The sequence below is a fragment of the Cryptomeria japonica genome, chromosome 4 (genome assembly GCF_030272615.1).
Source record: "Cryptomeria japonica chromosome 4, Sugi_1.0, whole genome shotgun sequence".
Lineage (NCBI taxonomy): Eukaryota > Viridiplantae > Streptophyta > Pinopsida > Cupressales > Cupressaceae > Cryptomeria > Cryptomeria japonica.
This window is the reverse complement of record NC_081408.1, coordinates 91,365,617-91,377,829: the sequence shown is the minus strand read 5'-3', so window position 1 is coordinate 91,377,829 and position 12,213 is coordinate 91,365,617. Positions and strand designations below refer to the sequence as shown.

The 12,213-nt window shown below is 38.0% G+C and overlaps 1 protein-coding gene across 1 annotated transcript; it reads right to left on the bottom strand.

Moving 5' to 3' along the window:
• Positions 1-7,927: 7,927 nt before the first annotated feature.
• On the bottom strand, positions 7,928-11,595 carry LOC131032868 (protein RADIALIS-like 3). Its single transcript, XM_057963951.2, has 2 exons — positions 10,293-11,595; positions 7,928-8,258 (listed from the first exon to the last, which is right to left on the bottom strand). The coding sequence occupies exons 1-2, from the start codon at positions 10,598-10,600 to the stop codon at positions 8,231-8,233; spliced, it is 336 nt and encodes a 111-aa protein (XP_057819934.2). The 5' UTR covers positions 10,601-11,595; the 3' UTR covers positions 7,928-8,230.
• Between the last annotated feature and the right edge of the window lie 618 nt (positions 11,596-12,213).

Here is a 12,213-nt window from a genome sequence, read left to right as displayed (position 1 = left end):
GATTGGATTCGGTTTGTCTTAAGGAAGGTGAAGAAACCCTAACCACCTATGTTTTGAATGTGCATTTGGCGGGAAATCTAGGCTATAAGTAAAACGGCCTAAGAGATTGTGAAGTGTTGCTGAATAGCAAGAGTATTGTGTTATTGCGAAGTTGTAGACTTCTACAGGAAGAGACAAGATCAGCCGAGTACTCAACAAGCAAGAGAGGGAGAGTGAACCTGGTTGAAGCTTTCAACCTGTTGGAAATAAGAATCGGTAGTGACTACACCAGTAGAGTGTGAAACCGGTGATGAGCAGAGAGTGAGATGCAAATCCAGTAGAGAAGCAGTAGGTGCAGAGTAGGAAGAAGAGTGAGTCGGTAGAAGAAAGAAGCACTTCACTGACAAAGTAAGATATTTGTTAAGGTTGCAAGATTCACTTGTAACATGATAATAACTTATGTATTTGCAGTTTGCATTGTGAACACTGAGTTGTAGCTCGGTGTCGGGGTTGGTGCTCCTTTGGGTTGTAGTTCCTTGGGTTGGTGCCCTAAAGTCAAGGGTTGTAGCTCCTTGGGTTGGTGCCCTAAACTGTGTAATCATGTTGTACTGTGAGGTTAGATTGGAGCAGTAGACACCAGCAACATTGATCACCAATATTTTTCCCACATTGGGTTTCCCTCGTATATACTGGCGTTATGTGGTGTCTCCTTGTGTGTGTGTGTATTTGAGTTAGTTTCTACACTAACCGGTAAATCTGCTTTGTGCTTGATTTACAAACTGGTGTCACCCACAAAAAAAATCTTGAAGGAAATTTTTTGAGAACCACTGATTCACCCCCTCCCCTCTCAGTGGTGCATTGTGTCTAACAATAAAATCCAAAGGATAAAGAGTAGATCATGGGAAAAGGTCATCCACATGCCAACGAACATCAGAAAAAACACTTAGGGCTCCACACGCTATGGAAGGGGTTTTGGTAGATCACCAAAATAGGTTTAGGCAACTAGTAACAAGAAATTGTTAATCGGTAATAGGAAATTGTCATGAAAACCGATAGCGATAATTAGCCTAAAAATGATCCAAATGTGATGTGGTTTGGAAGTAAGAAAGATGATAGAGTCTTCAAGTAGAATCCCACTCCATAGGATCCAGTGATCCAAAACCAGTACACACAAAAGAAATGTTGAAACTACAAACAGAAAGCAAAAAAAAAGGAATTGTTTTTTTCATTGATCCAAGATTGCCATGAACTGGGGATGCTCCTACATCAGACATTTGGGGTTGTTGAAAAAAGTTGAGTCTCTCACTTTGCTAGGGTCAAAAGAAAACCAAGGTGGTCTACCTCTTCCTGAGAAATCCAAGATGAATCTTCAACTGGTTTGTCCTTCCACTTCACAAGGTATTCCTTATATTGACTACTCTGAGTACTACGTCCAATCCTACAATCCGAAATATCCTTAGTCTGATCTGGTTCCTTCCAGGGCAACTATTTCTCCAAGTCTGCAATACTGTCCTCACTGAAATCTAATTCATGATACTCATGAATATTTGCAATGTTAAGCACAGGTGAAATACTCAGACTATTTGAGGTATATCTGAGAAAAGAAATATTCTCGATAACAAGTTGCAAATGAGAAAGTTTGGACCTTGCAAGATTTTGAGGAAGTTCAGTTCTGAAGTTCCAACTGGGACTCTTTCTTTTCTCAGATATACCATCACTTCATTTCCAAATTCAAATTCCTTATGTCTCCTCTTCTCATCTACCTTCTCCTTATACTTGTTGGTCATGTCCTCCAAATGCTGCTTAACTTGAATATGTAAGTCCTTCATTTGATCTGCAAAGTCTTTTTCTTCTGAACTTCTCCGATCTTCACTACTAATATCTCTTAATTCTGATATGCCTCTAGGATGCACTCTGGTAACAATGTCAAAAGGTGTTCTTCTGGTACTCATATTTACTGAATCATTGTAGGCAAACTCTGTTTGTGCAAGAATCAAGTCCCAACTTCTGGTTTTATCTCCAACGAAACATCTCAACAAATTTCCCAAGCTCCGGTTAACTACTTTTGTCTATGGGTGAAATGTAGAACTGAACTTCAAATATGTCTTCATCTTCTTCCAAAGTGTTCTCCAAAAATAGCCAACAAACTTAGTGTCTCTATCTGAAACTATGCTCTTAGGTAATCCATGCAATCTCACCACTTCCTTGAAAAATAGGTCTACTACATGTAATGCATATGATGTCTTCTTACAAGGTATGAAATGAGCCATCTTCAAGAATCCATCCACTACCACAAATATAGGATCATTCCCTCTCAGTGCTTTAGGCATTCCAAGTATGAAATTCATGCTTATATCCTCCCAATGTCTTACCAGTATTGTCAAAGGTTTATACAATCCCACATTCTGACTACTACCCTTTGCAACTTGAAAAATTCTACAACTTTGCACATATTTCTTAATATCCCTATGAATCTAGGGCCAAAAATAATGCTACTATTTTGTCAATACCAAAATGTCCAGCTAATCCTCCACTATGTTTCTTCTTTATCAGATTCTCCCTTATAGAACTCTTAGGTATGCACAACTGAACTCCCCTGAATAATATCCCATCCTGAACGAAGTAATCCAACCACTTGCTTCTATCTACCATAACCGGATCTCTACATTCTCTCCAAGGTTTTGCAAAATTCGGGTCATCATCATACAAGGTCTTCAATTCCTCAAATCCTAATACTGTCACTCTCATCTCTGTCAATAGATTCCTTCTCCTACTCAATGCATCAATAACTTTGTTAGATTTCTGACTTCTATGCTTCAACATAAAGGTGTAACTCTGCAAAAATTCTACCCATCTCATATGTCTCTTATTCAACTTACTCTGATTGTTCAAATACTACAAAGCTTGATGATTTGTATACAACAAAAACTCCTTAGGCATCACCAACCATTCATACAATCCTTCATTTGTCTCGAATGTTGTCTTCCTCTCATCTCCTTCTCTGATCTTGATCTGATGATATCCACTCTTCAAATCTATCTTTGTAAAGTATTTTGCTCCACTCAAACAATCCATTACGTCATCCATTCTAGGCAAAGGAAACCGACACTTCACTGTGATCTTGTTTATTTCTCTAGAATCGGTACACACTCCACTCTCCATTCTTCTTAGGTGCTAATACTGCTGGTACTGCACAAGGGCTCAAACTTTCTCCAATCAATCCTTTCTTCAACAACTCTTGCACTTGTCTATTTAGTTCTTCATTCTCTGTCAGTATCATCCAATGTGCAACTTTGTTAGGCAAACTAGCTTTGCAAACCAGGTCCATGCAATGACTGATACTTCTCACAAGTGGCAATTCATCGGGCACATTATCTGAAATGATATCTTCATATTCTATCAGGAAATCTATTATCTCTTTTAGTTGTTCCTCTTTCAGTTTCTCAGTCTTCTTAGGAATTAAGGCAAAACACACATTCTCATGTCTCAATCCATCTAAGAATTTCCTTCCATCTACCAAACAAATTCTAGCATTTGTGCAGACTTCATTCCTCAAAGGCTCCTCCAAGGCCAACAAGGTTTGTTTCATCCCATTAGCCACAATAGTGTATGTATTCTTCCTCCCATCATGTATTGCCTGCCTATCAAACTGCCAAGGTCTACCCAACAAAACATGACAAATATCCATAGGCATAATATCACACAAGACTTCATTATGATAATTCCCAATTTTCAATTTCACTAAACATTTCTCACTTACTAATAACTTATGTTCATTCTGAATCCATGCTATCTGATAAGGCTTAAGGTGTTTCAATCTTTCCAAATTCAACTTATTCACCATCTCTTGTGAAACAAGATTATCTGAACTACCATGATATCGATAACAACTTTACAACACTTACTAGATACCTTACATCTGGTCTTGAACAAATTCTTCCTCTACAAGGGCTCTTCATCTATCCTGATATGACAAAAAGCTCTCCTTACCATCAACAGTTCTCCATCTTCCGGTTTATTATCTGATCCGGTGGGGTTTTCCTCCACCACTGCTGCTCTTCCAGTATTCTCTATCTTCTTACACTCAAAAAAATGATGTCCTTCTCCGCCACACTTATAGAAAGTTTCTCTAAATGCTCTCTTGTCTTGTCTTCCAAAATTCTCATTCCGGTAGCCATCTAGTTCTCTCCTCTGGTAGAAATTTCTATCATCTTTTTGGTATGAATTACCTTCTTTGTTTACTTCTTTATCCTTGTTCAGATCTGTAAAGGTACCTCTACCTTCAGTATATCCTCTTCCTCCTTGAAATCTACCTCCAGTAAACCTTCCTCCTCTGCCTCTTTGCCTCTGCTCATGTCTTTTGTTTAACTTCTCTTCTAGTTTTAGGGCATACCGGTAAGCCTCTTCACCACTCTGCAATTTGATCAAACTGAGTTCATCTTGTATAGACATCCACAATCCATTCAAATATCTTGCAACTTGATCAACTTCATCATCAACATGTTCGGATCTGATATTCAACTTGTAAAATGCTTCGGTGTACTCCTTCACACTAGATTCCCTTTGTCTCAAATTCTGCAACTTTCAAAATAGATCCACTTGATAATTAGCCAGCATAAATTTTGACTTCAACTTAGCAACCATCTGATCCCATGTCTTGATCTTCTCTTTACCTCTCCTCTCTTTATCAACTTGCAAATTCTCCCACCAAAGAGATGCATGACCTTTCGACCGGGTACAGGCATATTTTACCTCCCTTTCTTCTGCAGTGTTTTCAAAATCAAAATATTTCTCCATCTCCAAGATCCAATCCATCAATTCATCCGAATCCAACTTTCCATCATATTTTAGTTGGGTAAAATGAGGTTTAGTATTCACCCTACTCAAAAACCTCAAAAACCTTTCCTCATCTGGATCAACCACTGATGGGTTTACTTGTTCTTTCGGGGCTTCTTCTCCTTCATCTTCACTTACATCTTCAATGTGTCAGCCTCTTCTCTGGGCTATCTCCACAGCTTCCAACTGGGTTGTTATCCCTCGCAACAATTCCATCACAGTAGGGTCTGCATTCCCACCCGCTCCACCATTCCTAATTCCTCTTCATGACATCTTTATGCCAATCCTCTGCAATTGTAGGTCAGATTCATAGTCCACCACCCCACAACAAAATTTCTTAGGACAATGCAATCTCCGAAATGAAAGCTTGCTCTAATACCACTTGAAGTAGTCACCGGTTAGGAGGGACCTCAAAGAGATCAATCTGGACTGGTCAGCAAGAGTAAACACAATGGAAACACAAAGATATGATGGAGGCAACACAGAACAGATCGAATTATCTCATAAAAACTGATTACAACCAACCGGTAACAATAGGGTTATAGAAACCGCTCACATGCCTGCTAAAACATGCTCAAAGTATAGAATACATCACAACCGGGACCTCCAATCTCATGATCTATCTTCTACACGCAGTCTAACTACTTGACTACATTCTAATACGCAATTACAATTATATATACGATCCAAGGGGATCCAGTCAACCCAAAAAGGGATCAAAACCTGAAGAACAAGACCTAACGTGTAAAACCAACAAGGTCGGCCTTCGGAAAATAAATTCCTCTGGAAAATCCAAAGGATGAAGAGTAGATCACGTGAAAAGGTCAGCCACAAGCCAAGGAACATTGGAATCAATGCTTAGGGCTTCGCAAGCTATGAAAGGGGTTCTGGTAGATTGCCAAAATAGGTCTAGGCAACCGGTATTAAGAAACTGTCAACCGGTAATAGGAAATTGTCATGGAAACCGATAGCAATAACTTGTCAGAAAATGATCCAAATGCGATGCGGTCTGGAAATAAGAAAGATGATCAAGTCTTCAAGTAGAATCCCACTCCATAGGATTCGGTGAGCCAAAACTAGTACACACAAAAGAAATGTTGAAACTGCAAATAGAAAGCAAAAGCAGAAAGGAATTTTTTTTTTTTTTGATGCAAGATTGTCATGAATAGGGGATGCTCCTGCATCAGATGGTCCCTTAGCCTCCCTTGATCAATCTCTGTCCCTTGGCTGCCAATGTGGATGTAGCTCTTTTGCTTATCATTCCTAGACCCTAAGTCTTAGGCTCCCCACCACTAGTCTGCTAGTGGTAGTGCTTTCAACAAGCGGTGATCCATCTTTCTGCTAGGTGGAGTTTTGCCTCTAGGTGGGGTTCAAGGGGTGTAGACTCAACAAATGGTGGTTCTAGTGCATGGTCAACTACTGGTGGTGGCTAGCTAACTTCTAGTGGTGATAGCAGATGATTTGATTTTTTCAAAGGCTTTCTGTGTTTGGCTTTGGCAATCTTGCCCTCTCGAACAACTCAAGGCAAGGAAAAAGAGGAGGCTTCTACCGAAGAAGCGTGGTTCCATCTAGACGGCAACCCTCACCTCACCTTACTGTTTCATGAGGTCCTAAGGATGACAAAAATTCACCTCCTTTAACCACTGCTTAAATGGTTGTTTCATGTTTTTAGCTCTCTGAACTTAGCTTGTGTTTTTTGATTTTTTGAGCATAGCTCGTTTGAATCCTCAGAAATGATCTTGTATCCTCCTACCTTTCTATGTGGATAGTGTACTTTATCTATGACTGCTATTGATCAAAAAAATGTTGTTGATTTCTAATTGTGCTGATGACAATATACATGTAGGCTAATAAAGAGGCCCTAACATCTTTAAACTTTACTAGATCATGGGGAAAAATGCTCCATACATAATCATTAGGGTTCATCCTCCTTTCCCACTTGTGCCAAATCCACCCACTAGGATAGTGGGTGGGCACTCAAAATCCTCGTGGCACCACCGTCACAATTGAGAGAGGTCTTCTCCTACCGCTAGTTTAACAACCTTATAGTTGAACTCCTTTGGACAGTGAATATAGAAAATGGTCAGCATTTATTTCTCTCTACTATCATTTCGAAGATGTAGGTGGAATCCCCTATTGATAATGGAAATTTTTTTCCAGTAATTCCTTGTCATCTCTTCCCAACATAGTGCTTAGTAACAATGAGAAGAGAGACTTGAGGAACAGGACACCACTCATCAATTGGAAATCTGTGGAAGATGTCAAAGAATCACCTATTGCATGGTGGGGTAACCTGGATGATTAGGACTGCTTTCTTCGATCAATTGGAAACCTGTGGAAGATGTCAGCGAATCGTCTATTGAGTGGTGGGATAACCTTTATGATTAGGACCGCCTTCCTCGATCAATTCTACAGCTCAGATGTCAAAGAATTGCCTATTGAGTGCTGGGATAACCTGGATGATTAGGGCCGCCTCCCTCGATCAATTTTACTGCTCTTACTACTTCATTTGCTTTATTTATGTTATCTTATAAGCTTGTATCTTAGGCAACTTTTTTTTTACTACTTGATTTGCTCTATTTATATTATCTTTTAAATTTGTAAGTTACGCAGCTTTTTTTTTTCCGAGGTGATGGCTTATGTGATTTTTTTTCTTTGTTATTGAAACTTCATCTCCCAATTTAATTTTAAATTAATGAATTTCATGTTACTACTTAAAATTTCATATTTTTTTTACATCAATTTTCTTATATGTGGTCTATTTTATTTACGTTCAAATCGAACTTGCAAAATTTTGAGCATTTGAAGTTTGGGCAATTGAAATCTCCTCCGTGGCTAATAACTCTTAAACAATGTAACTCTATCTCACTTGTCATTTAGTGTGTTCTATATAAAAAGAATTGAAGCCTAGAGGACGCACAACTTCCAAGATGGGGGACCTTGGAAGAAGTAATACTGCTCAGAAGGGCCAAAATATCAGTTCCTAGCTCAGTCTTGGCTAACAATGATGTCCGGTAAACAGAGTACACCAGACTAAATAATTGGAACAAGTTCATTGATTTTTTGCCCATTAAACAAAATTCAAACAATATCCATGCCAAAGAAGTCATGATTACACTGAACATTATATATCATACAGCATATTAAACTTATTTCTGGCAATAGAAGCCATACATTACAATATATTCTGTCTTTTCAAGAGAATTTACAGAGATTCGAAGAAGAAGTGAAACTCAAATTTTAAATAAAACACTTGACAGACTGATCATATATATGCCTTATGGCAATCATAGTTATTTTCACATTCTGCTTACTAATATCCAGAGGTACCCATCTTTTTGTATTTCTCTTTCCAATTTTTAAGCCTTTTTTCTCCTTCACCCTTACTTTTGCTCCTGCCATCCCTTCACTGACCTCATTGCAGCTTCATTAGCATGAATTTCCTGTACAAGATTTCTATTGTCAGTACAGAGAAGGAGAATCAAATTGCCAACTTTAAGATAGTATAACAGCAGAAGAATCACTGTTATGGAAGGTAAAATTAGGAAACTAGACTTCTCCCAAAAAAGGGGGGGTAAAGTTTCTACAGGAATTGAGAAGTCCAGTCCAAATCAGATTAATCTGGCCGGTCCAAAAAATCAGGATCCAGCAAGATTTCAACCACATCTGCCTGTATTTGGTAACAGTGCTCTTAAGTAGATATTTTTAAGGGTTTGATGAATCATACATTACATCATCCTAATAAAGGAATGCAAAAAATTCAGCTAAGTGCAGTCTACATCTACTTGAACAGTAGTGGAAACCTTTAAATTTATATTCTTGTCTTCTTGCTGCCTGCAGGAATTCTTTACGCTGCTTTTATTGGGCACTAGCAGCAACAAGGGTAAGCTATTCTCATCCTTGTCCTTGTTTCTGTAACCTATGCCAGTGAGGCAAAACCAGTTGATCCAGTATCATAATAACTTAGCATTTCAATTGTGCTACAGTACTAATGAGGTCTGAGGCCATGAGCCCACTCAAGGGTATTTTCTCTTGATGTTTTGTACTCTTGTATGTGTAAGACTAACATATGGCATCTATCAGAAGGGCACAATACTTTCCACGAGGCTTAACAATTTTCTAGTACCTCTGTATGAAGAACTAACTTAAATCTGCTCTTTCATTGCTAAGATTCTTGAAAGAATTTTAAAATGGACATTTAAAAGCTATATTTGGATTTAAATCGTTTTCCATTAGCATTGACACCAGCCCCTATGATATACCACCTTTTGGGTCATCCCAGATTATCATACTTTCAGAGGAACAAATAACATAAATGGTATGATCTTGAGTCCATGACATTAGCCAAAGTGATTGCATTTGGATGTATAACCTGTAACACATATGGATGTATAAGCTGTAACACTTTGCATGAGTAGGGTCTCCTTGCCTTATCCTAGATTGTGATTGATAAAGGTTTATCCAACCCTTAGGATGCACCAATGCATTAGTTATCTTCTTTATCTTCTCGTAATCTCATACATCATAACCTATCTTCATATCCTCATACATCATACAATATAAGTCACCCTCTTAGATCATACATCATAACTCACCCTCTTACATTATTACTCATAACTTAACATTGATGCATCATAGGGGTTGGATAGTCATTTCCAAATTCTACAACCATTAGCTATTTTGAGATTCAACTATGATAAGGAGTTCACTTGCTCTTTTCTATTTTAAAGGAATTGAGATTAAGTAGGCATTCCTAATCATGTCTAGCGAGTAGCCACTTGGACTAGTAGAGGATTTTCACAGAGCTTCTCTCATAGTCTTCTCTGCATACTTTTTCATCCCTATTTAAAGAGAACCCACAAAAAACAGGAGTTGACCTTACTCACTTTAGTGAAAAGATGACAGCGTACAAGATGTGCAAGGTTCCAAAAAGGAAGATACCAAACCTTTCCTGCTAAGAAAGTTTCGTTTACCTTCTAAAATAGGCTGAAGGGACGACTAGTGAGAAGCTTAAATAAGTGTATCTCAAAGGAGTTATTCCGAAGCATATGATGACATACACAAAATGTCATATTCATTTTAAAAGTTGGCAGAATCTTTAGATTTATTAAGACCTCAAAACTAATATTTGATTCTCCTCTAAAGGCAAATTAGTACCAATTGTATTAAAATGACCCCTTAAGCAAATTAGAATGTGAGATGGCAATGTACAGTGAACTTAGACAATATATAGCAGAAAGAAAAAATAACGAATTTGATTTTAAAAATTTGCAATTAAATCTTGACAAAGACATAAAAAAATTCTTTTATTTGTCAAAGTACTCGTTAGTTGAAAACAAATGAATAAAAAAGCTTTGAAGCAGACTTAGAATTTTGGACACAATATGATTAGTTTAGAGCTCTAACTATGTGAGTTTATCATATATCCACGAACCAAAATATGCAACATGCATAAAAGAAATAGGTTGTACACATGCCTGTTCTCTTTGTCTCCCCAGTTGCCAGAATTTCCACCTCCAGAGGCTTCGCCATTGCTAGAACTTGAAGACTTGTAGTTGGGAAAAGGGACTTGGCCTGCTTCAATGCAATTCAAGTCATCCAGTAGAATCTCATAATGCCTTTTCACTTCGTCTGGGGATTTCCCACCAACCATGGCTGCCACATTTTGCCAACGGGTGGGAGTGTCTTTGTCATAGATGGCTATGGCCTTTTCAAACATTTTATTTTGCGCGGTTGTCCAGGTTGATGCACTGTTTCTTCCAGATGGAGAACCTTTACTGGCCATCTCTATTAACTCAAAAGATTTAAGCAAGCAAAGTCCAGGCAGAAATTAGATGAACAATATATTGCACTTGGATACGTTCTCCCAACCTTCTGGTAACAGTTTTTTGTGCTAGACTTTAACAGGCCTAAGACCCCACCTAGCAAATTGGTCTGGAAAGTAAGACTAAGACTCAAAGGATAAGACTCAAATCTTCCCAATAGAAGAGGAGCAAATCAGAGATGGATTAAAACGAAAAGAAGAATACAATTAAAATCTACACTCCTTGAAGGAAATTGGTTGAAAAATGTAAATCAGATAGGGTTTAGCAAAATCTGTGGGATGCAGTTCACAAGAGAACTAGAGTTAAGTGCAGGCACAGTTGTAATGAGAAGTACATTCAAAGTGAAAATTCAGATTAAGAAAAGGATTGCAAAAGTATGACATGCAAGGACTTAAATCAATTGCAAATCTGAAATGAGGAACTAATAAACCAAAACAAATTCCTTCAGTAACAGTGTAAATGAAGGCAGACCAAGGACTGATTCAACACGATTATAATGAGACAGAGCTTTCAGACTTTTAGGACTTGGGCTTTGCAATTTAAGGTTCTAACTCTTAAGGCAGGGGAAACTCTTTGCATTGGACACTATAATGGGGCAATCTAGAGTGTCCTTATAAATAGAGTGAAGCCTGTGTAGTGAGAAGAGAGAGAGAGTTGTTAGAATCTTGAGTAGAGTACCCTAAACAGTAATGAGTGACTCATCCCTATATGGACGCCACACACTGAACTCTTAATCCAGGCAAGAGGAATAAGAATCAGAAGAACCCCACCGTACATAATGATCAGAATCGCACCAACAGAATGCCATCCTTATCAGTCACAAAAGATTGCAATATCAATCAGAAAATCAAGAAAACAAATCTTAATGTCAGGGCTGATTTGCCCATAACCCTTATTGAATCCTTCTCATCTTAGGGCCTTAAAAGCATTGCCTGTGTGAAATTAAGCTTTTGGGATTCTGATATCTTATAGACTGCACGCCATGTGGATAAATTTGGGTTTGTAGGTTTGATAGATCTTAGCTGTCTGGATCATAATAAATAGTATTTTAAATAGTCTTCCCAAAAATTTGGCAATATACTATTACTTTACAACTGCCTAGGCACAAAAGTGTGCTTGAGTACCTAAAATAAGGCTAATTATTTTACAGTACAAGTAGCTGTCTTCAAATTTTTAGGAAAGTTTGAGCTCCTGAAAGTCTGCTGACTTGTCACAAGCACATTACTTCATTCTTTTAGGAAAGTTTGAGCTCCTGAAAGTCTGCTGACTTGTCACAAGCACAATTTGGTCCACTGACACTATACTACCTAGTTGACAGGCATTATGCATGAGTTGAGCATTTTAAGAATAGTTTTATTTTACAGATGTATCAATGGCCTAACCTCTGACTAGTCTTCATCTTCCATGTATCTCTGAATCTTCTTTCCAAAAAGGGTATATTTATGTCACATGACATTTGCTCCATAATGCACCCAGATAAACTGCAGCAAAATAAGCTAATAACAACAACTAGTAGTCACACCATCATCAATTATGCTGATACGGTGATCTATATATTCAGGCCAATCAAAAC